This window comes from Cherax quadricarinatus, chromosome 34, assembly GCF_038502225.1.
Source record: "Cherax quadricarinatus isolate ZL_2023a chromosome 34, ASM3850222v1, whole genome shotgun sequence".
NCBI classification, from domain to species: domain Eukaryota; kingdom Metazoa; phylum Arthropoda; class Malacostraca; order Decapoda; family Parastacidae; genus Cherax; species Cherax quadricarinatus.
Window position 1 is genome coordinate 220,615 of NC_091325.1, and position 27,902 is coordinate 248,516.

Here is a 27,902-nt window from a genome sequence, read left to right on the forward strand (position 1 = left end):
TAGAATTCAACTTCAATAACATGAACATAAAGTGGGACAAAGTAAATCAAGTCCTAAACAATATATGCTGGGAAGATACACTAAGCAACACAGACCCCAACTTATGCCTAGAACAGATTAACTCAGTGGCACTCGATGTATGCTCAAGGCTTATTCCTTTAAGAAAAATGAGGAGTAGATGTAAAACAGAGAGACAGGCACTACCTTTACAGGCGATGGAAAAGAATAACAGAGCAGCTAAACGAGGCCAATATATCTGATATGCGTAGGGAGTCACTGGTCAGAGAAATAGCAAACATCGAACTTAAGCTAAAGGAATCTTATAGGAGTCAGGAATCGCGGGAAGAACTAAAAGCCATAAATGAAATCGAAAGAAACCCAAAGTATTTCTTTTCTTATGCCAAATCAAAGTCGAGAGCAACATCCAGTATTGGGTCCCTACTTAAACAAGATGGGTCCTACACAGATGACAGCAAGGAAATGAGTGATCTACTCAAGTCCCAGTATGACTCAGTTTTTAGCAAGCCACTAACCACACTGAGAGTCGAAGATAAAAATGAATTTTTTATGAGAGAGCCACAGAATTTGGTTAACACAAGCCTATCTGATATTGTCCTGACGCCAAATGACTTCGAACAGGCGATAAATGACATGCCCATAAACTCTGCCCCAGGGCCAGACTCGTGGAACTCTGTGTTCATCAAGAACTGCAAGAAGCCCCTATCACGAGCTTTTACCATCCTATGGAGAAGGAGCATGGACACAGGGGTCGTCCCACAGTTACTAAAAACAACAAACATAGCCCCACTCCACAAAGGGGGTAGTAAAGCAATAGCAAAGAACTACAGACCGATAGCACTAACATCCCATGTCATAAAAATCTTTGAAAGGGTCCTAAGAAGCAAGATCACCACCCATCTAGATACCCATCAGTTACACAACCCAGGGCAACATGGGTTTAAAGCAGGTCGCTCCTGTCTGTCTCAGCTACTGGATCACTACGACAAGGTCCTAGATGCACTAGAAGACAAAAAGAATGAAGATGTAATGTATACAGACTTTGCAAAAGCCTTCGACAAGTGTGACCATGGGGTAATAGCGCACAAAATGCGTGCTAAAGGAATAACAGGAAAAGTTGGTAAATGGATCTATAATTTCCTCACAAACAGAACACAAAGAGTAATAGTCAACAGAGTAAAGTCTGAGGCGGCTACGGTGAAAAGCTCTGTTCCACAAAGTACAGTATTCACTCCCATCTTGTTTCTCATCCTCATATCTGACATAGACAAGGATGTCAGCCACAGCACCCTGTCTTCCTTTGCAGATGACACCCGAATCTGCATGACAGAGTCTTCCATTGCAGACACTGCAAGGCTCCAGGCGGACATCAACCAAATCTTTCAGTGGGCTGCAGAAAACAATATGAAGTTCAACGATGAGAAATTTCAATTACTCCGATATGGTAAACATGAGGAAATTAAAACTTCATCAGAGTACAAAACAAATTCCTTACACAAAATAGAGCGAAAAACCAATGTCAAAACCTGGAAGTGATCATGTCGGAGGATCTCACCTTCAAGGACCATAACATTGTATCAATCGCATCTGCTAGAAAAATGACAGGATGGATAATGAGAACCTTGAAAACTAGGGATGCCAAGCCCATGATGACACTCTTCAGGTCGCTTGTTCTATCTAGGCTGGAATATTGCTGCACACTAACAGCACCTTTCAAGGCAGGTGAAATTGCTGACCTAGAAAATGTACAGAGAACCTTCATGGCGCGCATAACAGAGATAAAACACCTCAATTACTGGGAGCACTTGAAGTTCCTGAACCTGTACTCCCTGGAATGCAGGTGGGAGAGATACATGATTATATACACCTGGAAAATCCTAGAGGGACTAATACCGAACTTGCACACGAAAATCACTCACAACAAAAGTAAAAGACTCGGCAGATGATGCAACATCCCCCCAATGAAAAGCAGGGATATCACTAGCACGTTAAGAGACAATACAATAAGTGTCAGGGGTCCGAGACTGTTCAACCGCCTCCCAGCATACATAAGGGGGATTACCAATAGACCCCTGGCTCTCTTCAAGCAGGCACTGGACAAGCACCTAAAGTCGGTACCTGACCAGCCGGGCTGTGGCTCGTACGTTGGATTGCATGCAGCCAGCAGTAACAGCCTGGTTGATCAGGCTCTGATCCACCAGGCGGCCTGGTCGCAGACCAGGCCGTGGGGGCGTTGACCCCCGGAACTCTCTCCAGGTAAACTCCAGGTAATACATCAAACATGGTGGCTCGTAAGACGTATATATATGACCGAAACAGTCAAAGGTTTCACATGTTGGCATTATTGTATTAATTGCTTATGCAATTAATACAATAATGCAGTAGTCTGCATAACAGTAAATCTATTTTCTTTTGTGTGAATAAAAATTCAACATGGAAAACAAGCGTAATATAGGAGAGGCCTGAGGACATGACTAATGAACAGAGGAAATGTTGTTTTAGTGTCAGGAATATTTACATTGTTTACTGTGGACCCTATTTTGAAAGTGCCAATCTTTGAATTTTATGTGAAATTGGCCAAATTACTGATTTCTGATCACTTTATTTGGTAGTTGAAATAGGCAGTTTATTTTAAACAATCGACAGAACAGAAGGAATACTAGTGAAACAGCTGAGTTTGATTAACTGGAAGAATGGAATTGGCCAAAAATAGGGCTCAAAGTGGGTGATATCATCAATGCATAAATATCGCTGAGACCATTAACTTTGTTACATTGTAATCCATCAAATTTTGTACTTCTGGTTTCATTATGTTTGGAAAAAGATTCTCTATCATTTCATAAGAAAAAAAAAATTTTTTTTTTTAAACTCCCCGACCCTGAGAACAAACTTCAGATCAGGGTTTCCGACCCTGAAAGGGTTAAAGTGCTTATTCCTTGGAGTAGAACAAAGTTTAAAAAAATAAAAATTGGATTAAAACCTACTGACTTATGGAGTGTTGAAATCTGTGGAAAAATGACCCTTTTGTTGACAACATTGTTGCCATTCCAGCAAGAAATAGTTTTTGCTTTTTTTTTTTTAAACAAGTCAGCCGTCTCCCACCGAGGCAGGGTGACCCAAAAAAGAAAAAATCCTCAAAAAGAAAATACTTTCACCATTATTCAACACTTTCACCTCACTCACACATAATCACTGTTTTTGCAGAGGTGCTCAGAACACAACAGCTTAGAAGCATATACTTATAAAGATACACAACATATCCCTCCAAACCACTAATATCCCGAACCCCTCCTTTAGAGTGCAGGCATTGTACTTCCCATTTCCAGGACTCAAGTCTGGCTATATAAAAATACAGTGGACCCCCGGATATAGGCCAGTGCGGAAATCGGCCAATTTGGAAATCAAGCACTTTTTTTTGGTGAAATTTCCCCCCAGGATATCATTGGTATGAGATGCGTCCACCCTCTGGCAACATGCTTCCTCACACGTATCACACTCAATCTGCGCGTCTCTCTCGTTGGGGTAGGAATACTCCACGCATTCATCCATTGATTGTGGTGCTTGTTTATTGATTGCAACTGTGAAATAAGCCACCATGGAGCCAAAGGTAGTTCAGATGGCCAGCCCTTTGGTAAAGAAAGTGAGAAACACGACAGAATTCAAGAAAGAAGTTATCACAAAATACGAAAGTGGCGTTTGTGTGGTGGAGCTGGCCAGGATTTATGGGAAATCTACATCAACAATCAGTTCCATCCTGTTGAAAAAAGCAGAAATCAAGGAAGATAATGTTGTGAAAGGTGTAAATATGCTAACAAAACAGAGGTCTCAAACTATCGAGGATGTGGAGAAGTTGCTGGTGGTGTGTATCAACCAAAAACAATAAGCAGGAGATAGTATTTCAGAGGGGATAATTTGTGAGAAGGCAAGGCAGTTGCATGCCAATCTCGTAAAGACACTGCCGGGAACGAGTGCTGCTGTTAGTGAATTTAAGGCCAGCAAAGGCTGGTTCGACAGATTCAAGAAGCGTAGTGGCATACACAGTGTTGTAAGGCATGGTGAGGCTGCAAGTTCAGACAAACATGCGGCTGAAGAATTCGTGCATGAATTCAAGGATCACATAGAGGCTGAAGGATTCCTCCTCCAACAAGTGTTCAATTGTGACGAAACAGGCCTCTTTTGGAAGAATATGATATGCCAGAGTGGACCTACATCACGAAGGAGGAAAAGGCACTGCCAGGACACAACCCTATGAAGGATAGGCTAACTCTTTTGTTCTGTGGTAACACTAGTGGGGATTTCAAAATGAAGCCATTACTTGTGTATCACTCTGAAAATCCCAGTTCAAGAAAAACAATGTCATGAAGAGTAAATTGTGTGTGATGTGGAGGGTTAACAATAAGGCATGGGTTATGAGGCTAATTTTCATTGAGTGGGTCAATGAAGTGTTTGGCCCGAGTGTGAAGAAATACCTCCTGGAAAATGAATTGCCACTGAAGTGCCTCCTGGTACTGGACAATGCTCCTGCTCATCCTCCAGACTTTGAAGACCTATTGTTTGAGGAGTGTCAGTTCATCACAGTGATGTTCTTGCCCCTTAATACCACTCCTCTCATCCAGCCCATGGACCAGCAGGTCATTTCAAACTTCAAAAAACTGTACACCAAAGCAATGTTTCAAAGGTGCTTTCAAGTGACCTCGGACACTGAATTGACCCTAAGAGAGTTCTGGAGGAATTGCTTTGATATCCTCCGTTGCATAAGCCTTATAGATAAAGCTTGGCAGGGAGTGACTTCCAGGACTTTAAACGCTGCCTGGAGAAAATGTGGCCTGAATGTGTCCTCAACAAGGATTTTGAAGGGTTTGTGGAATCTATTGTTTCATTGGGGAAGTCCATGGGGTTGGATATGAGTGGCCAGGATGTGGAAGAGTTGGTGGAGGACCACAGGGAAGAGCTAACCACTGAAGAGTTGCAAAACCTTCAACAGGAACAGCAACAGACCACAGCTAAGGATATTGCTTCAGAGGAGGAAGAGAGGGGCTAGAATGTGCCTTCGTCAGTGATTAAGGACATTTGTGCAAAGTGGAGCGAGGTGCAAAGTTTTGCACAAAATTATCCCCCTGACAAAACTGTTGCAAGCTGTGTCTGCAATATGTCTTGTCCCACTTTAGGCAAATTTTACAGAGATGCCAGAAACAGGCCATTCTGGACAAATTTTTGGGGCAACAGGGGTACAGCGACTCTCAAGCTGGTCCTAGTGCCAGTAAAAAACAAAGAAGGGAAGTAACCCCAGAGGGGGATTTGATACCTGAAGTCCTTATGGAGGGAGATTTCCCTTCCAAACAATAACCCCAACTCCCTCTCCCCTCCTCGCCTTCTTCCATATGCTAACCAGTCTTCAATAAAGGTATGCAATGTTCATTTATTATTAAAATTACTGCTTTGTATTTCTTTCTCATTGTTTTCTGTATGTAAAACTATAGGTATTCTTTAAAAAATGAATTTTTGTTAATATTTTTGCATGTCTGGAATGGATTAATTGGATTTACATTGTTTCTTATAGGAAATATTACTTCGGTTTTTGGCCATTTTGGATTTAGGCCAACCTTCTGGAACGGATTACGGCCGATAACTGGGGGTCCACTGTACATTTCATAATGGTTAAAGCTAATTTTCAAGTTGTTTTAATAGCAAAAATAGGCAGAGAAGCACATCCTACTTTTAGTAACCGGCCAACAATTCTATACTTTTTCAACAACTGTCACACTGCTTCCCTATCCAAGTTATATCTTATTTGTAAATCCGTAAATGCAACAAAAAGTTCATTACTTTCAATTATTGTTCACTTATATAATTCAGTGTGAATGTTCATTTATATCTCTTAAAGTGAATACTTGGTCTACACATCCCCTACCTTTCATAAAACCCCCTTGGTCCTCTGCACTCCTATTATTTGCTTTACCTGGCCCACCCTATTACATGTATATCCTTTTCTAAATCCACAAATGCAACAAGAAGCTCCTTATCTTAAAAAGTAATATTCACTTATGTGTTTCAATGTAAATACAGTGGAACCTCGGTATACGACCAACTTCTTACTCGAACAAAGCTCAGCACTCGACCAAACAAATACGACCTGCCAGAACTTCGCTGCAAACTATTTCATGTTTCTTCACACTTTTTTTTTTTGTATTATTTGTATAAATAAGTCACCATGGGGCCTACGATGATTAGTGATAACAGCCAATCAAACAGAAAACTGGTTGGGAAGAACTTGTTTGATACTCAAACGGAATGGCACTCGAACAGCCTTCTGGAATGAATTAAGGTCGCATACCGAGGTTCCACTGTACTTGGTCTACATATTACCTACCCTTCAAACAGCTTCCTTCTTAGTCTGCATTTCTACCTACATTTTGCCTTATATACTTAAGATGTTGATTTCCTATAATTTTTACTCCCTATGTCCTCTTTTCCTTTATACAAAAGAAATATACATGCTCTTTGCATACAGACAGACAAACTACCCAAGAAAACTTACTGCTTGTTTATTTTCTCCATGACTAACTGCCATCTGGTATGTGTGGTCCAATTGTTGGTCACCTTTATTTAGGCGAAATTTAGTTTTGGTTAGATCTCGCCATCCACCATTTCTACTGGAGAAGTCCACTACCCAAGGTACAGTAGGGTGATGGTGGGGCGAGTAGAATTTTCGACCCGCAAAATAATTAAGGCATAGTAGGTAATCAAGAGTTGTTATCTGGTGTCCAACCTGCAAGGAAGTGTAACAAAAGTTTAAAATTATGAAGCACTAATTACAGTGAAAATTTATACACATATAATATATGATTTTGTGTATAGGGCAAGGAGGAATAACATCTTGTAGGAGTGAGGAAGAGCCAGTTGTGAGTGTGGGGGAAGTTCGTGAGGCAGTAGGTAAAATGAAAGGGGGTTAGGCAGCCAGGATTGATGGGATAAAGATAGAAATGTTAAAAGCAGGTGGGGATATAGTTTTGGAGTGGTTGGTGCAATTATTTAATAAATGTATGGAAGAGGGTAAGGTACCTAGGGATTGGCAGAGAGCATGCATAGTTCCTTTGTATAAAGGCAAAGGGGACAAAAGAGAGTGCAAAAATTATAGGGGGATAAGTCTGTTGAGAATGTGTGTAAAGGTAGAAAGTTGAAAGTGAACATAGAAAAGAGTAAGGTGATGAGGGTATAAAATGATTTAGATAAAGAAAAATTGGATATCAAATTGGGGAGGAGGAGTATGGAAGAAGTGAATGTTTTCAGATACTTGGGAGTTGACGTGTCGGCGGATGGATTTATGAAGGATGAGGTTAATCATAGAATTGATGAGGGAAAAAAGGTGAGTGGTGCGTTGAGGTATATGTGGAGTCAAAAAACGTTATCTATGGAGACAAAGAAGGGAATGTATGTAAGTATAGTAGTACCAACACTCTTATATGGATGTGAAGCTTGGGTGGTAAATGCAGCAGCGAGGAGACGGTTGGAGGCAGTGGAGATGTCCTGTCTAAGGGCAATGTGTGGTGTAAATATTATGCAGAAAATTCGGAGTGTGGAAATTAGGAGAAGGTGTGGAGTTAATAAAAGCATTAGTCAGAGGGCAGAAGAGGGGTTGTTGAGGTGGTTTGGTCATTTAGAGAGAATGGATCAAAGTAGAATGACATGGAAAGCATATAAATCTATAGGGGAAGGAAAGAGGGGTAGGGGTCGTCCTCGAAAGGGTTGGAAAGAGGGGGTAAAGGAGGTTTTGTGGGCGAGGGGCTTGGACTTCCAGCAAGCGTGCATGAGCGTGTTAGATAGGAGTGAATGGAGACGAATGATACTTGGGACCTGACGATCTGTTGGAGTGTGAGCAGGGTAATATTTAGTGAAGGGATTCAGTTTTTCTTTTTCGGGCCACCCTGCCTTGGTGGGAATCGGCCGGTGTGATAATAATAATAATAATTCAGGGAAACCGGTTATTTTCATATAGTCGGACTTGAGTCCTGGAAATGGGAAGTACAATGCCTGCACTTTAAAGGAGGGGTTTGGGATATTGGCAGTTTGGAGGGATATGTTGTGTATCTTTATACGTATATGCTTCTAAGCTGTTGTATTCTGAGCACCTCTGCAAAAGCAGTGATAATGTGTGAGTGAGGTGAAAGTGTTGAATGATGATGAAAGTATTTTCTTTTTGGGGATTTTCTTTCTTTTTTGGGTCACCCTGCCTCGGTGGGAGACGACCGACTTGTTGAAAAAAAAAAAAAAAAAAAAAAAAAAAAAAAAAAAAAAAAAAAAGTCTGTTGAGTATACCTGGTAAAGTGTATGGTAGATTTATTATTGAAAGAATTAAGAGTAAGACTGAGAATAGGATAGCAGATGAACAAGGAGGCTTTAGGAAAGGTAGGGGGTGTGTGGACAAGGTGTTTACAGTGAAACATATAAGTGAACAGTATTTAGATAAGGCTAAAGAGGTCTTTGTGGCATTTATGGATTTGGAAAAGGCATATGACAGGGTGGATAGGGGGGCAATGTGGCAGATGTTGCAGGTGTATGGTGTAGGAGGTAGGTTACTGAAAGCAGAGAAGAGTTTTTACGAGGATAGTGAGGCTCAAGTTAGAGTACATAGGAAAGAGGGAAATTATTTCCCAGTAAAAGTAGGCCTTAGACAAGGATGTGTGATGTCACCGTGGTTGTTTAATATATTTATAGATGGGGTTGTAAGAGAAGTAAATGCGAGGTTCTTGACAAGAGGCGTGGAGTTAAAAGATAAAGAATCACACATAAAGTAGGAGTTGTCACAGTTGCTCTTTGCTGATGGCACTGTGCTCTTGGGAGATTCTGAAGAGAAGTTGCAGAGATTGGTGGATGAATTTGGTAGGGTGTGCAAAAGAAGAAAATTAAAAGTGAATACAGGAAAGAGTAAGGTTATGAGGATAACAAAAAGATTAGGTGATGAAAGATTGGATATCAGATTGGAGGGAGAGAGTATGGAGGAGGTGAATGTATTCAGATATTTGGGAGTGGACGTGTCAGCGGATGGGTCTATGAAGGATGAGGTGAATCATAGAATTGATGAGGGGAAAAGGGTGAGTGGTGCACTTAGGAGTCTGTGGAAACAAAAAACTTTGTCCTTGGAGGCAAAGAGGGGAATGTATGAGAGTATAGTTTTACCAACGCTCTTATATGGGTGTGAAGCATGGGTGATGAATGTTGCAGCGAGGAGAAGGCTGGAGGCAGTGGAGATGTCATGTCTGAGGGCAATGTGTGGTGTGAATATAATGCAGAGAATTCGTAGTTTGGAAGTTAGGAGGAGGTGCGGGATTACCAAAACTGTTGTCCAGAGGGCTGAGGAAGGGTTGTTGAGGTGGTTCGGACATGTAGAGAGAATGGAGCGAAACAGAATGACTTCAAGAGTGTATCAGTCTGTAGTGGAAGGAAGGCGGGGTAGGGGTCGGCCTAGGAAAGGTTGGAGGGAGGGGGTAAAGGAGGTTTTGTGTGCGAGGGGCTTGGACTTCCAGCAGGCGTACGTGAGCGTGTTTGATAGGAGTGAATGGAGACGAATGGTTTTTAATACTTGACGTGCTGTTGGAGTGTGAGCAAAGTAACATTTATGAAGGGGTTCAGGGAAACCGGCAGGCCGGACTTGAGTCCTGGAGATGGGAAGTACAGTGCCTGCACTCTGAAGGAGGGGTGTTAATGTTGCAGTTTAAAAACTGTAGTGTAAGGCACCCTTCTGGCAAGACAGTGATGGAGTGAATGATGGTGAAAGTTTTTCTTTTTCAGGCCACCCTGCCTTGGTGGGAATCGGCCAGTGTGATAATAAATAAAAAAAATAATAATAGACAGTAAAGAAAAAGTACATTTTTAACTTCATCAACTAGATTCTACATTAAATAATAATAATCATAACAACTATAGATAGTAGGTTGGTTGACAGCAACCACCCAGGGAGGTACTACCGTCCTGCCAAGTGAGTGTAAAATGGAAACCTATAATTGTTTTACATGATGGTAGGATTGCTGGTGTCTTTTTTCTGTCTCATAAACATGCAAGATTTCAGGTACGTCTTGCTACTTCTACTTACACTTAGGTCACACTACACATACATGTACAAGTATATATGTACACACCCCTCTAGGTTTTCTATTTTCTTTCTAGTTCTTGTTCTTGTTTATTTCCTCTTATCTCCATCGGGAAGTGGAACAGAATTCTTCCTCCGTAAGCCATGCATGTTGTAAGAGGCAACTAAAATGCCGGGAGGAAGGGGTTAGTAACCCCTTCTTCTGTATAAATTACTAAATTTAAAAGGAGAAACTTTCGTTTTTCCTTTTGGGCCACCCCACCTCGGTGGGATACGGCTGGTACGTTGGTACAGTTGGTGTCCCACAGGGAAGTGTCCTTGGCCCTCTTCTCTTTCTCCTATACATAAATGACCTACCAAATGCTTCGCAATTACTCAAACCCACACTATTTGCAGATGACACTACATACGTCTTCTCTCACCCGAGCTCAGTCACGCTAGCCAATACTGTAAATACCGAATTACAGAAAATATCTAGCTGGATGAGGACTACCAAACTTACACTAAACATTGACAAAACCTACTTCATTCAGTTTGGTAACAGAGCCACAGATGTCCCTCTTAACATTATGATAAACGGATCACCTATCACAAAGCTAACAGAGGGAAAATTCTTAGGAATCCACCTTGATAATAGACTCAAATTTCATACACATATACAACAAATTTCTAAGAAAATTTCCAAGACCTTAGGCATACTATCGAAGATACGGTACTATGTTCCATAGTCAGCCCTCCTGGCCCTATATCACTCTCTTATTTACCCCTATCTCACCTATGGAATTTGTGCATGGGGCTCAACAACAATTAACTATCTCAGACCATTAATTACCCAACAAAAGGCTGCAGTCAGAATGATAACAAATTCCCACTACAGGCAGCACACTCCACCAATATTCAAAGCACTAAACCTACTCACCATACTAAACATCCATACTTATTACTGCACCTATTACATACATAGAACACTTAACTCTGATATTAACCCTCCCCTCAAACATCTCCTTGCCAACCTCAACAGAACACATGACCATAACACAAGGCACAGATCACTCTTTGATGTTCCTCGTGTCCATCTCACGCTATGCAAAAATTCAATGCACATTAAAGGCCCTAAAATCTGGAATTCATTACCTGTAAATATAAAAGAAACACTACCTGTTTATAAATTCAAGTCTCTTCTCAAAGATCACTTACTCACCCAAAACCAAATAAATACTGAATAACTGAACCTTATAAATTGTATATCTTAAATGTTTCTCACAATTATATCACATAAATGTTAAACCTAAGACCCAATCTAACTTTGTTATTTTTTAAATACACTACCTAACAGAATACTCCATTCGACTGAATGTACAGCAATGCATGCAACCATATGACCTGTCTTTGTAATACTCATTTGTGCTTTATTGTTATCTGTTTACAATAATGTTTTATCACTGATTACATCATTGCTTAGTTAATCTTAAGTTAATTTTAAGCCAGCCTGTAATGCTATGCATACAAGTGGCTTTGGCATGCTGCTCTTACCTGTATTTTTTTGTACCTCTGTATGTATTCTCAAATTACTATGTATGTATGTTTATTTATTTGTATTTTTTACCATGCTGGCATCTCCCACCAAGGTAGGATGACCATCATTCACACTATCACTGTCTTGCCAGAGGCGCACAGATACAACAGTTCAGATTTCCCTCCAATAATAAATATCCCATCCCCCCTTTAGACTGCAGGTACTGTACTGCTCACCTCCAAGACTCAAGTCCAGCTAACTGGTTTACCAGAATCCCTTCACAAAATGTTACCTTGCTCACACTCCAACAGCTCGTCAAGTCCCAAAAACCATTTGCATCCACTCCTACCTAACATGCTCATACATGACTGCTGTATGTCTAAGCACCTTGCACACAAAACCTCCTTTACCCCCTCCCTCCATCCTTTTCTAGGTCTCTATGGTTCACCTTGTCTTTCATATACCCATCTCTGGCAAGTCTACTCCCAAGTATCTGAACACATTCACCACCACCATACTCCCTCCCTCCATTCTGCTATTCAATCTTTTATTGTCTAACTCATTTATTATCCCTCATCACTTTGCTCTTATCTATGTTCACATTCAACTTCCTTTATACCCCCTCCCAAATTCATCAACCAACCCTTGCAACTTCTTTTCACTATCTGCCAAAAGTACAATGTCATCAGCAAACAGTAATTGTGTCAACTTCCATTTTGTATTTGATTCCCCATAATTTAATCCCACCTCTCTCCCCAACATCCTAGCATTTACTTCTTTTACAACCCCATCTATAAATATGTTAAACAACCATGGTGACATTACACATCCTTGTCTAAGGCTTACTCTTACTGGAAAGTAATCTCCCTCTCTCATACACACCCTAACCTGAGCCTCACTATCCTCATAAAAACTCTTTACAGCATTTAGTAATTTACTACCTATTCCATACACTTGCAACATCTGCCACATTGTTCTGCTATCCACCCTATCATATGCCATTTCTAAATCCATAAATGCAACAAAAATTTTCCTACCTTTATCCGAATATTGTTCACTTACATGCTTCACTGTAAACCTTGGTCTACACATCCCTATACTAAAACTTCCTTGTTTATCTGCAATCCTGCTCTCTGTCTTACTTCTAATTCCTTCAATAACAATCCTACCATATAGTTTACCTGGTATACTCAGTAAACTTCTTCTTTCAACGTACCAGCCGTATCCCACTAAGGTGGGGTGGCCCAAAAGGAAAAATTAAAATTTCTCCTTTTAAATTTAGTAATATATACAGGAGAAGGGGTTACTAGCCCCTTGCTCCTGGCATTTTAGTCACCTCTTACGACAAGCATGGCTTACAGAGGAAGAATTCTGTTCCACTTCCACATGGATAACTCAGTAAACTTATTCTCTTATATTTTTTACATTATATTTTGTCCCCCTTCCCTTTATATAAAGGAACTATACACTCTCTCCACCAGTCCCTAGGTACCTTCTTCTCTTTCTAACATTTACTTAACGAAAGTACCAACCACTCCCAAAACTATATCCCCACCTGCTTTTAACATTTCTTTCATGATTCCATCAGTTCCAGCTGCTTTACCCCCTTTCATTCTACCCACTGCTTCACGCACCTTCCCTACACTCATATCTGGCTCCTCATCACTCCTAAAAGATGTTATACCTCCCTGACCAATGTACGAAATTACTGCCTCCCTCTCTTCATCAACATTTAACAGTTCCTCAAAATATTCCCAACATATTCCCAATACCTCCAACTCCCCACCTACTAACTCCCCTATTCTGCTTTTAATTGTCAAATCCCTTTGTTCCCTAGGCTTTCTTGACCCATTTATCTTACTCAAATTTTTTTTCTTATTTTCAGCAAAATTTGTTGACAGCACCTTATCCACTATCATCTGCTCTCCTTTTGTACTCCCTCACCACTCTCTTCACCTCATTTACTCTCCATATGCTCAACTCTTCTTATAACACTTCTGCTTTGTAAAAACCTCTTGTAAGTACCCTTTTTCTCTTTTATCACATCCTTTACCTCATCATTCCACTAATCATTCCTTTTTCCTCCCATCACAAGCTTCTGTCCTGCCACAAACTTCTGTCCCATGTTCTTACACTGCATTTTTAAAACTATCTCACCCCTCTTCAACCCCCACACTACGTATACTCTCACTAGCCCACCTTCTCTTAACAGTTGCTTATATCTCACCCTAACTTCCTCCTCCATTAGTTTATAAACTCTCACTTTTCTCACTGTTGCCATTTTACTTTTGCACCATCTACCTCTTGCTCTAACTGTAGCTACAACTAAATAATGATCTGATGTATCTGTTGTTCACATATATGCTTCAATATGAACACTTGGTCTACACATCCCTTACCATTTCTAAAGCCTCCTTGTTCATTTGCAATCCTTAATTCTTTCAGCAATAACCCTACCATACACTTTACTTCGTATACTAAGTAGGCTTATTCCCCTATAATTTTTACACACTTTTGTTTCCTTCCTTTTATGTAAAGGAACTATGCATGCTCTCTGCCAGTTCCTAGGTACCTTCTCCTCTTTCATACATCTATTGAACAGAAGTATGAAACACTCCAAAACTATATCACCACCTACTTTTAACATAATCTCGGCTGCTTTACCCCCCTTTAATTTTACCCATTTCCTCATGCACCTTTCTCACAGACACATCCTGCTCTTGTGTACTCCTGAAAGATGTTTTACTCTTTGGCTAATGGATGAAATAATTGTGTCCCTTTCTTCATCAGCACTTAACAGCTTCTCAAAGTATTCCCTCTATTTTCATCTCTTCCTTTTTTAACTGTTAAATCCATTTGTTCCCTAGGATTTCTCAACTTATTAATCTGACTCCAATTTTTTTTATTATCAGCACAATTTGTTGACAATCTCACTCACTCACTCGGAAAATGAAGTGGATATGCTGCAGTTAATATTAGAAAGTGATGTCTATGCCTTACTGGAAAAGAAGCTTGAGAGCAAGTGATAGTGAGTGTATTTTTGTTTCATCTAACCTTAGTGGGAAAATAGCCATTGAGACAGCATTCTCAAGACAACATTCAAAAATGCAGCTATGACAACAATATAACACAAAGATGAAAAACAAATAACTCTAGCAGGGACACCTAATTAGCTAATGAAGTGCATCTGATTACCCAGATTTTCAGATTAGTGTGGGTAAAGATCAAAGTGAATCATTACGCAGTCAAGAATTCCCAAATATTGTCAATGATGGAGTAAAAAGCAAAAATGAAATGGAACATTCATACAAATATTAGGGTATTATTATATTCATGGAAAGGTATTAAATCTACAGGAAAACTCACAGTGCCTGAGGAATGGGAGATAAACAGGTTTGATTCATGTGTAGGTAGTGCTAATTTTTTGGATCAAGAACTGTTCATCTGAATAAAGACAATCCCACTGTAGGTACATGTACCAATAATATAGAGTTCAAAGGAAAGACAAAATGAATTTGAATAATGTGAGTCAACTTTATACAAAGAACAAACATACTATAGAAAGAACAAGAACAAAATTATGAGGACAATTGGTAAAATAGTCAGAGATGTGGGTATGCATCAATGAAGACTGAAGATATTACATACCCAAAGTTGTGTTAGTTGTACCAATGAACACTGAAGCAGTACTTCCAGTTCTGCATCTTGAGTACTGTTGCTCTCCATCTGTAATATGCGACAATGAATACTGTTAAATAAATACATTAACAGGTGCTATCAAAAAGCTCTAGGACTCGAATCTTTGCACACTTCTTGGATGAAATATGTCAATGGCACAGATCATGCTGTACAGTACACTCTTTTGTGAAGGAGAATGGTGAGTTTCAGTGTGATTGGTTATTCTGCTGAGGTCAGATGGGCATTTTTTTGTCATGTCAGTGAGTTGTTGCAATTTTTTGTGTAACAGAATAGAATAATTTCAAGAACAGTGTGACTGTGTAAGTGTGTTTGTTTGTTTGTGTGAAATTCTGTCTCAAGCTTGGTAAGGCGGCTAGTGAAACTTACAAAATGGTTGAGCAAGTATTTGGCAATGAATCAATGGGTGAGACAGATTTTGAATGGCTTTCTCAATTCAAAGCAGGACAAATGTCAGATGAAGATGATGAATACTCTAGTTATCCATTAACATCAAAAACGTATGCTGACATTAAAAAAGTGAGGCAGGCAATCCACAAAGACTGTCATCAGTATATTCAGGACAATGTATAAGTGCTGTGGGAATTTCTTATGGGTTGTATCAAAGCATTTCAACTGAAAATTTGAACATGAGGCAGGGCAAGACAGGCCAGAGCAAGCAAGGCAGGACAGGCCAGAGCAGGTAGGGAAGGACAGGCCAGAGCAGATAGGACAGGACAAAGTAGGCAGGACAGGACAAAGCAGGCAGGACAGGACAAAGCAGGCAGGACAGGACAGGCCAGAGCAGGCAGGACAGGATAGGGATGGGCAGACAGGGCAGGCAGAGACTGATAAAGAATTCTTCTTTCTTTCAATACACTGGCCATATCCCATCGAGGCGGGGTGGCCCAAAAGGAAAAACGAAAGTTTCTCCTTTTACATTTAGTAATATATACAGGAGAAGAGGTTACTAGCCCCTTGCTCCCAGCATTTTAGTCACCTCTTACAACACGCATGGCTTACGGAGGAAGAATTCTGTTCCACTTCCCCATGGAGATAAGAGGAAATAAACAAGAATAAGAACTAGAAAGAAAATAGAAGAAAACCCAGAGGGGTGTGTATATATGTGCTTGTACATGTATGTGTAGTGTGGCCTAAGTGTAAGTAGAAGTAGCAAGACATACCTGAAATCTTGCATGTTCATGAGACAGAAAAAAGGACACCAGCAATCCTACCATCATGTAAAACAATTACAGGCCTTTGTTTTACACTCACTTGGCAGGACGGTAGTACCTCCCTGGGCGGTTGCCATCTACCAACCTACTACCTATATGATAAAGAATTATATACTTAATATATACACTCTTATTGTCATTGTCACCCACTGCCTACATCTGGTACGTATACAATTTCCCTCCCTCCTCTGCCTGCCTTCCTTCCTTCCTTCCACCCTCCCTCACTCTCACCCACCTCCTCATCCCTCCCACTCACCCTGTCTTGCCTTTGGATTGAGGCCTACCCACAGTGCTTGTTACGGCATTATGCCAGGTGAGTGCCCCGGCATAATGCCGTGATGAAAATCAAAGGCCTACCATACAGGGATGTCTTTTCTCGTCAGTGCATTCTGCATGGTAGCAAATGTTAGCATGACATCATGGCCTTTCACCACACTTCACAGTGATTTCTCATTGCTCACATGGCTGCCGTGGTGAGAGGAAGTGTTGCACTTTTGTCTCTCATCCGTCCCATCTTTTGTCCAGTGTTCCCTTTGGTTTTGGGTAAATGGAAGTCTTTAACACCTGAAACTGTAGCTCAAATCATAGGGCTTCACAAAGCTGGGTATCAGATGAAAGAAATAGTGGAGAATGTGAGTGTGTGAGCATTCAGTGAGGAAATGGGTGCAGTGTTTCAAGGCTGGTGGTAGTGTCGAGTTACCGTCTGCCAAACCTCGGCCTGGCCCCTCCAAGAAAACACCTGTTCGTACCTTAACTGTGTTAAAGAAGCAGTTACTATCTAGCTGCTTCTTTAACACAGTTAATGTAAGAACAGATGTCTTCTTGGAAGGGCCAGGCCAAGGTCTGGCAGACGATAACTTGACACCGCCACCAGCCTTGAAATACTGCCCCCAGTTCCTCACTAACACTCACACATACTAACATTCTCCAAAATTTCTTTCATCTGGTGCCCAGCTTTGTGAAGCCCTATGATTTGAGCTATAGTTTCAGTTGTTAAAGACTTCATTTTACCCATACTCAAAGATGTATAGCCCCAAAACCAAATGGAACACTTCACAAAATACATGTATAGGACGGATGAGAGACAAAAGTGGAACACTACCTCTCACCACAGCAGCCACGTGAGCAATGAGAAGTCACTGTGAAGTGTGGCAGAAAGCTGTGACATCATGCTAACAGCTGCTACCCAGCAGAATGCACTGATGAAAAAAGACCCCCCCTTTATGGTAGACCTTTGATTTTCATCACAGCACTATGCTGGGGTGCTCACCCGGCATAATGCCATGACGAGCACTGTATATGTATCTACTATCGTATGCGCATAGCATCTCAAATTTTTCAATGCAACTTAAAATTAAATTCCTTTATGAGGGTAAATTGTAACTCAAAATTATTTTAACTCACAGGGCTATTGTACACAAATAATTTGAATAAGAAAGTTAATATGACAGCTTACCTGCTTTAAGATATCAAAGGCCTCTTCGCTAGACAGCAGTTTCTGATAGGAAGGCAACCTTCTATCTAACTGATTAACAATTTGCCTTTTAGTTTCCACATTAGCATCGTTATTCATCGGGGTATTATCACTACTAAGTAATTTTGCCATAGTTAATGGACTGGCAAATAACACTGTGTTAGCTTGTTGGCACTGAGTGGCATAATTATTTTCCGAGTCCAAATCTTGACATTCTGAAATGCGCTCAAACTCAGAGCTTTCTAAACCATATGCTGTGTCCATCAATGACACACCAGTTAACAAGTTACTTTTCTCCCAGTCAGTCTCCTCTATAGCTTCCTTCTCTGCTTTCTCTCTGGGTGTGTGTAGGGAGTGGGGGGACTCAGGCTGAATCAAGTTATCAGGAATGCTTGGCAGTAAGCTGAGGTAGAGAGAGTCATCAATGAAAAGATGACTTAAGGTGAAGTCTCCGAGGTGAAGTCCTCTGTCATGTGTGTCTCTGGCTGCTTCCAAAATCTGGTATAGTATAAACAGTGGCCGTGCTTCACATTCACTTAACTTGGCAGGGCTGTGGGTTAGACAATGTTTTAAAGCTAAGTAAATAATTATGTACAAGTTAAAAATAGTAATAAAAAGAAATGGCCAAAAAAAGTGAATGTGTGGTTTGCTTGTGTACAAACATATATAAACAGTATTATTAACACTAAACTTTATTTTCTTGTGCAAAATTATGAGATTGTGTATTATTGTGTATAGTATCATAAAAAATCTTGAAATGCATCTAATATAAAAAACTAAGTGTAATAGTGTTAAGTATTGAAAATATAAATAACTGAAAAGAAATAAAAATTCAGCAACAATAAATTGTAAAAACATGCATACTGATACGAGTATTTATGCCATCACTGCTGCTGACAAATAATAATTTTCAGCCAAATTAAATGCCATAAAATTGTTTACATTGAAGCATATATGTGAACAGTATTTAGATAAAGGTAGAGAAGTTTTTATTGCATTTATAGATTTAGAAATGGTATATGATAGAGTGGATAGGGGAGCAATGTGGCAGATATTGCAAGTACAGTGGACCCCCGGTTAACGATTTTAATCCGTGCAAGAGGGCTCATCGTTATGCGAAATAATCGTTATGCGAATGAATTTTCCCCATAAGAAATAATGGAAATAAAATTAATCCGTGCAAGACGCCCAAAAGTATGAAAAAAATTTTTTTTTACCACATGAAATGTTAATTTTAATACACACAAACTGAAAAAGGCATGCACAATTACATGACACTTACTTTTATTGAAGATCTGGTGATGATTGATGGGATGGGAGGAGGGGAGAGCATTATCTTCTTACTGTTTAGAAGGGGAATCCCCTTCCATTAGGACTTGAGGTAGCAAGTCCTTTTCTGGGGTTACTTCCCTTCTTCTTTTAATGCCACTAGGACCAGCTTGAGAGTCACTGGACCTCTGTCGCACAACAAATCTGTCCATAGAGCTCTGTACCTCCCGTTCCTTCAAGACTTTCCTAAAATGGGCCATAACATTGTCATTGAAATAGTCACAAGCACGGCTTGCAACAGCTGTGTCAGGGTGATTTTCATCTATAAAGGTTTGCAGTTCAACCCACTCTGCACACATTTCCTTAATCTTTGAAGTAGGCACAATGGATTCCACAACTGGCATAGGCTTCTCAGGGTTAGCCCCAAACCCTTCAAAATCTTTCTTAATTTCCATACTAATTCTCACCCTTTTTACCACAGGGTTGGCACTAGAAGCTTTCTTGGGGCCCATGGTCACTTATTTTCCAGAAACAGCACCGAAAACACTGTAATAATACGAAATATTCCGAGTGTATGCTTGGATGTTACCGCGGAGGCTGGCTGGTAAACAATGGGACGGCCGGCACATGTGAGGGCACATTGGACGCGTCTCGGACGAAAATCGGTAAGCGGGTTTTTAATCGGTATGCGCGGCAAAAATTTTGCGATAAAAGTAATCGTTATGCGGAAAAATCGCTATGTGATGCCATCGTTATGCGGGGGTCCACTGTATATGGAATAGGTGGTAAGTTACTAAATGCTGTAAAGAGTTTTTATGAGGATAGTGAGGCTCAGGTTAGGGTGTGTAGAAGAGAGGGAGACTACTTCCCGGTAAAAGTAGGTCTTAGACAGGGATGTGTAATGTCACCACGGTTGTTTAATATATTTATAGATGGGGTTGTAAAAGAAGTAAATGCTAGGGTGTTCGGGAGAGGGGTGGGATTAAATTATGGGGAATCAAATACAAAATGGGAATTGACACAGTTACTTTTTGCTGATGATACTGTGCTTATGGGAGATTCTAAAGGTTAGTGAACGACTTTGGGGGTGTGTGTAAAGGTAGAAAGTTGAAAGTGAACATAGAAAAGAGTAAGGTGATGAGGGTATCAAATGATTTAGATAAAGAAAAATTGGATATCAAATTGGGGAGGAGGAGTATGGAAGTGAATGTTTTCAGATATTTGGGAGTTGATGTGTCAGCGGATGGATTTATGAAGGATGAGGTTAATCATAGAATTGATGAAGGAAAAAAGGCGCATTGAGGTATATGTGGAGACAATAAACGTTATCTATGGAGGCAAAGAAGGGAATGTATGAAAGTATAGTAGTTCCAACACTCTTATATGGGTGTGAAGCTTGGGTTGTAAATGCTGCAGCGAGGAGGCAGTTGGAGGCAGTGGAGATGTCCTGTCTAAGGGCAATGTGTGGTGTAAATATTATGCAGAAAATTCGGAGTGTGGAAATTAAGAGAAGGTGTGGAGTTAATAAAAGTATTAGTCAGGGGGTTGAAGAGGGGTTGTTGAGGTGGTTTGGTCATTCAGAGAGAATGGATCAAAGTAGAATGACATGGAGAGCGTATAAATCTGTAGGGGAAGGAGGAAGGTGTAGGGGTCATCCTCGAAAAGGTTGGAGAGAGGGGGTAAAGGAGGTTTTGTGGGCGAGGGGCTTGGACTTCCAGCAAGCGTGCGTGAGCGTGTTAGATAGGAGTGAATGGAGATGAATGGTATTTGGGACCTGACGAGCTGTTGGAGTACGAGCAGGGTAATATTTAGTGAAGGGATTCAAGGAAACCAGTTATTTTTATATAGCCGGACTTGAGTCCTGGAAATGGGAAGTACAATGCCTGCACTTTAAAGGAGGGGTTTAGGATATTGGCAGTTTGGAGGGATATGTTGTGTATTTTATACGTACATGTATATGCTTCTAAATTGTTGTATTCTGAGCACCTCTGCAAAAAGTGATTATGTGTGAATGAGGTGAAAGTGTTGAATGATGATGAAAGTATTTTCTTTTTGGGGATTTTCTTTCTTTTTTGATCACCCTGCCTCGGTGGGAGATGGCCGACTTGTTTTAAAAAAAAAAAAAAAAAAAAAAATTGTAAATTTTCTTTTAATTTCATTTTGACTTCAGTTCTGTTTAAAAATAGGCTCCTTCAAACTTTAATAATTTAATTCATGTTTTGTTAAAAATTCTGCCCCACAAGAATTAAAAATGCATGACCTGCCACAGTTAAAGGAAGAAACAAATTGTCTGAATGTTTTTATTTCATTCACATTTATGGAAAGAAGATTCTTGGTTAAGTACTTACCTAAATGAGACACACTGCTGAACATTATGATAAACACTTGTCAAAATAACAAATACATATTGCTCTGCTTCCAAAGCACAGATGGCGGGTAGTATGTTTGTGTGAGAACTAGGAACACGATTACCTTGTGTGCCACTATGCACAGGAGAACCTCCTCTGAAAAGAGTAAGCTTAGTAAATAATTATGGACAGATTGGTGTGGTGGGAAAAATTAAACATGTGAGTTTATTTTTGTATAATAGAGTAGAGGTGATGTTCAAATTACGATGGAGTTATGTTCTGATGAATCCATCGTAGGTTGAAAATACTGTAAGCTGAATATGAATACGATATGATAAATGAATAACTACTGTCACTGAATAAGTAAATAAATAAATACTATAACTAACTAAATACCAATATTGCAACATAAATAAATAAATACAAGTTTATCCTATCAATAAATGTACAGTACAGTACATAAAAAAGTTTTACAGTACATCAACATATTATCCAAGGATGATACAGGTACAGTACATGTAGTGATGTGTTGACTACTGAATGTACATTGCTATCACACCATTGTAAAGTCAAAATACCATATGTCAAACCATCGTAAAGTGAGGAGCATCTGCATATAAAGGCATCTAGTCACTATCTTTTCAACTTCAGTATTCTCATTCCAGTCATATTAAGTTGATATGAATAGATTCTTCTTAACTGTTTCACTGTCAAGAACCATGATCCTGAACTCACTCTGTGTAAAAAAAAAAAAAAAAAAAAAAAAAAAAAAAAAAAAAAAAAATCTTAAGAATATTTTTTTGTGAGTGTTTAAAAATAAAAATAATTGTGATCAGTGCTTACCGAGATACAGAGGAGAGAGGTTGACAGAAAGTGTATCGCTTATGGCAACATTGGTGACTGCCGCTCACTCGGTAATATTTTTACAGCACTTTTCTTCAATTTTTTCTCTTTTCTAATATTTTATTTTTTTCAAGTAACTTTTGTGAGACCAATATAGTGCATAATGTATATATATCCACTCACTATATGCAACACAATAACAACATGAACATTGTTATCAATATATTGTTGACAAAACATGTTTACATAAACCCATGCTGCCTTCCCCACCACTGATGCTGCCACAGTGAAAAAAGGAAATAAAACCTGAGTGCTATCATGTGCTTACACAAAATATGCAATCACATGAAAGCACTCAAGTTTTATTTCCTATTTTTACTGTGGTACTTTTACATTATTATTATTACTGTTATTTTAGTTTAGATGACCTTCCAAACTACAACTTCCCTACCCCTCCCTCAGAGAGCAGGCACTCTTATTATTATTATTTCAGAATTACAGTAGGGCCCCACTTTACAGCATTTCGCTAATAGTATAGACATTTCAAATTACGACCAAAACTCGCTATACAGCTCCCCCACCTGACTTTCTAATATAGTCACCATGCCCCACCTGGTTTGTTTACTTTCTCCACGATCTCCACGTCTCCATCATGTCTGAAAACTTTCCAAAATTTCGAGCATTTTAAAGTTATTTCGTATTTTATATATATATACTCTGATAACTGGGATATTGGCAGTTTGGAGGGATATGTTGTGTATCTTTATACATACATGCTTCTAAACTGTTGTATTCTGAGCACCTCTGCAAAAACAGTGATTATGTGTGAGTGAGGTGAAAGTGTTGAATGATGAAAGCATTTTCTTTTTGAGGATTTTCTTTCTTTTTAGGTCACCCTGCCTCGGTGGGAGACGGCCGACCTGTTAAAAAAAAAAAAATTATACTTATCTAGGTAGTAGGTTGGTGGACAGCAACCACCCAGGGAGGTACTACTGTCCTGCCAAGTGAGTGTAAAGCAAAAGCCTGTAACTGTTTTACATGATGGTAGGATTGCTGGTGTCCATTTTTCTGTCTCGTGAACATGCAAGGTTTCAGGTACGTCTTGCTACTTCTACTTACACTTAGGTCACACTACACATACATGTACAAGCATATATATACACACCCCTCTGGGTTTTCTTCTATTTTCTTACTAGTTCTTGTTCTTGTTTATTTCCTCTTACCTCCATGGGGAAGTGGAACAGAATTCTTCCTCCGTAAGCCATGCGTGTTGTAAGAGGCGACTAAAATGCCAGGAGCAAGGGTCTAGTAACCCCTTCTCCTGTATATATTACTAAATGTAAAAGGAGAAGCTTTTGTTTTTCCTTTTGGGCCACCCCGCCTCGGTGGGATACGGCTGGTGTGTTGAAAGAAGTAATGAGTGTACTGCATATGCATTTTATCAGTCTGGGGCACTTTAAATATCATAGTATATTACATGTGGATGGGGTGGCCTGGCTGTCTACCGTACGTCCCACACCTGAGTTCTTACAATAAATACTACTCACCTCTCACCCTACATTAAGACTACAAATATTTTAAAGTAATGAGTGTAATGTGTGTGTATTTTACTTTACATTGTTTTTAATGACTAGTTCCATCCCTAACATAATATATGTTAGTGTAAACTTATCTGGCATTTATATGCATTTATAAGTGGAAAAAATGGTGTTCTGCTTTCCGGTAATGTCCACTTTCTGGCGGTAGCCTGGAACCTAACGTGCCTCGTAAGTGGGGCTCTACTGTATTATTATTATTATTGTGTTATTATTATTTCTGCCTCAGTGGGAGATGGCTGACTTGTTGAAAAAAAAAAAAATATTATTATTATTATTTTGAGAAGTAAAAATACTCAGAACAGCTTACTTGTAAATTTAAACTCAAAGAGCCAAGAAACATCCATACTCCATGATAAAATGAGAATCAAACTAACCGTATAGGAATAACTTTGCAGCCATACAGTCTCCATAGGACTTCCCTCAAAATGCTGTTCAATCTCTCTGTTCCAACCTGTGTTCCTCCTTTTGACTGTACTGCTATACCATGTTCTGCAGAGAAATACACATTCTATTGAGAATAATAGTGTTAGCAGCAAGCTACACTAAACGTGAGACTTAATATCAATAACTTTTAGGTATTAAGTTATTTATTTAGTTGAAATAAAATGCAGGTCAAAGGAAATTAATAATTTATAAAATATCATGAACAAACCCTCGTGGTTTTCATATAACATATGCGCTCGACTTTCCTTTAACAAATTTTTTATAGCACAAATCTGCTCATGCATTCTTTAACCCCTTCACTGTCAGAAGCACCAAAATTAAAAAATGCTGACAGCATTGACATTTTTAACCCTTTCACTCTCCAGGTCCTTCAGATTAAAATTGTCTAAGTAACAGCCAGTAAAAGGGTTAAGAGGGTTTGTCATTTTTATTATTCATTACATATGACTTTTACATCATATGCAAACAGTCATGGTTTTATTCATTTTGGTAAATCAGATATAAATTAAAAACATTATGATGATAAATTCAGATCCTTGTGGAACCCCCCACTTGGAACATCTCCCCACAAGAACATTTTTTTCTCTCATAACTATTTGCATTTTCTTCTCAAAACATCTTTCATCCATTGTAATAATTTGCCTTTTAATCCTCTGAGGGAATGAGAGGCAGAGCAATTAGGTTCGATCCAAGTAAATGGAGGATAGTTTCAATTCCTTTGACCAACAGTGTGAGCAGGAACACAATAAATAGGGTTGTTGCCCGCCACAGGTCTTACAGTATGCGTATAATTATTGGGACAGTAATGAAGAATACACGGTAATAATATGACAGATAACTGACTACCCATTGCTTTTATAAGCATTGCTACACGCTTAGACATAGAATCAATCAAGGTAGACCACATTTTGGCAAGTTCTTCATCATGGTATCAGGTCCTAATAACTGCAGCAATTAGCTTCTCCACAGTTGAACAGTCCTGTTTTGCAATCTTGTGTTTGGTTATTGCCCATGGAGTCTCAATTGGGATGAGGTCAGGAGAGTTTCCAGGCAAATTTAGAATGCTTAGCCCACTCTCTTCAAAGAATGTCAGCATTTTTCTGGAAGTGTGGCATGGAGCAAGATCCTGCTGGAAAAGGCCTTTCCCATTAGGAAAGTCTCAATCCACAATGAGAAGCAAATGAGTTGCCAGAATTTCCTTGTATTTGTCACTGTTTATTGTTCCCTGAACAATAACAAACCATCCAGGGACTCTAGCAGTAAAACTACCCGAAAACATTTAATTAGGTAGGTGTTTTGGTGCTGGTTTAATGTGTCCATTCTGAAGAGGCTCGCCTTTGCCCAGTCTCAATACCACTGATCTGTACCCACATACTTTGAAATGCACCACACCTGATCGAGTGCCCACCACAGCTATTTTTTCTTCATAGCAGCAGTCAACAAGTGTCTTTACCAACTTTCTGCCAGCTCTGCTAAATTCAAGGAGCCTTCATTGAAGAGCAGAAGCCAAATCTCTGTGTAGCTCTTTGCTGGTTTTCTTGGGATCTTTCACACTATTTCTTATGATAATCTTGTCATCATAAGGTGTTGTCTTGCATTTTCTTTCGTATCTTCCTCACCTCACCAGTGTCATCAGCTCTCTTCAGAATCCAACCAATGGTTGACTTTGCTAGGCTCAAATTTTCAGCGATCTGTCTGGTACTCAAATCAGCATTTTTCTAAGAGCTACAATACTTGCACACTTCCTAGGTGTAATATCAATCACGAATTTCAGAGGTAACCACAAATTGAAGGGAAGCACTTGGCAAAAACCACATTCACTCATGGAGCACTCTTGCAAGAATACAGCTTTACAGAACAGCAGATGATGTAACACTGGCGAGAGTCACAGAGTAACACCACAGGTGCATGGTTGCCAGAAGTCAGTAGCAAACTCTTATGAAAAGAACCCCAACTACATTTAAGCCGGAGACTAAGACATATAATGTGATAATCACAAAATTTACTCCTGTCCCAATTAATTTGCACACTACTGTTCATATTGTACTGAGCAGGATTCAACAGTCTTTTTTCATATATCCTTGCTACTAAATATCTCTAACACATCTTCAGTTTTCTGCAAAGGCAGATGATGACCCTCCCACCCAGAAAAAAAAAAAAAAAAAAAAAAAAAGAGAAATTCATTATCAATCTAGTTTTCTTTCCAAAAGTGAATAGACATCCCAGTTCAACTAACCCTCCAGATCACAATAATACTGTGAACACAATTTTGGGAAGAGAATGTGTTTATTTGGTTTAAAACATTGAAAAAAAAATTAAGTGATTCAGACAAAAATCACAAACCATGCAAATGATGATACAGTATCAGAAAATGAAGATGTTTAATTGCTCACCAGAGTACTTCTTATAGGCATCTTTCCATAAATTCTTGCTATTAGAAGTTGCTACATAATGAAGCAGCTGTGAGAATGACACATCTGCCATTAGTCCAGGAGAATGTCCAGAATTTCTGGCTAATGGATACACTTGGACATCATTTTTGGGAATTACCTGAAAAACATTTGAAAATGGTGACTTTTATTTAGCAAGTGGGCTCTCTGAAGTCATAGGGAAACATGCATGAGCATATATAAAGGAAGTGTAGTAAGTTGCAGACACCAGTTAGGTGAGCTGAAGCTTCGTTGTTCTGGTTAGCCCTTTCACTGTCGGTGCCATAGTACTATGGCTTGCAAGCCAGTGTTAGTGCCGTAGTACTACGCCAAAATTCTAGCGCCTTCAAACCTAACGGGACAAAGCTGGTAGGCCTACATGTGAGAGAATGGGTCTGAGTGGTCAGTGGCACAGTATTAAAAAAATTGGGGAGGCCACAGTGCACTGTGGGAGTGCTAATTCAGTACACCTTATTCACCATGCCTTGCAGTAAGGAATACCTCACTCCCTGGCAAATTGGGACTCTCCATTTCCAAGTGATACATAGATCTAACACAGATTGAAGTGTCAGTGAAGATGAATCTCATTGTTTTGAGGAGTTTGTGACTGAAAGCAATGCCCAGGATACCAGAAATAGTGCTGAAAACCCAGACAATCATCAACCTTCCATCTCTGGTGCTGGGCCATCCCATTCATGTTCACTTGTACCACAGCAAAAGACGAAACTCATATTTTCCCATGTCTCAAAGAATAAGTAAGTTTATTCAAGAATACACAAATACAGTTACATAGATTATCATACATAGCAGTATATGTGTAGATTACCTAGGATAACCCAAAAAAGTCAGACAAAGTGACTTATTTCCATGTGGGTGGTGGGGAAGACAGCGTACATTTGTGTAAACAGGTTCTATAAACAATATAATGATAACAATGTTTGTGCGGTTACATATTATGTTGCATAT

At 39.5% G+C, this 27,902-nt stretch overlaps 1 protein-coding gene across 3 annotated transcripts in view; it reads right to left on the minus strand.

Moving 5' to 3' along the window:
• Nucleotides 1–27,902, minus strand: part of Wdr81 (WD repeat domain 81) — a 203,454-nt gene that overhangs the window by 150,428 nt on the left and 25,124 nt on the right. For all 3 annotated transcript variants that reach the window (XM_070091060.1, XM_070091059.1, XM_070091061.1), the window contains 6 exons: nt 26,901–27,057; nt 24,438–24,552; nt 21,623–21,778; nt 17,988–18,555; nt 15,270–15,347; nt 6,557–6,787 (listed from right to left, as the gene is read on the minus strand). In XM_070091060.1, coding sequence (XP_069947161.1) covers nt 6,557–6,787; nt 15,270–15,347; nt 17,988–18,555; nt 21,623–21,778; nt 24,438–24,552; nt 26,901–27,057 — 1,305 coding nt within the window. The remainder of the gene's footprint in view (nt 1–6,556; nt 6,788–15,269; nt 15,348–17,987; nt 18,556–21,622; nt 21,779–24,437; nt 24,553–26,900; nt 27,058–27,902) is intronic.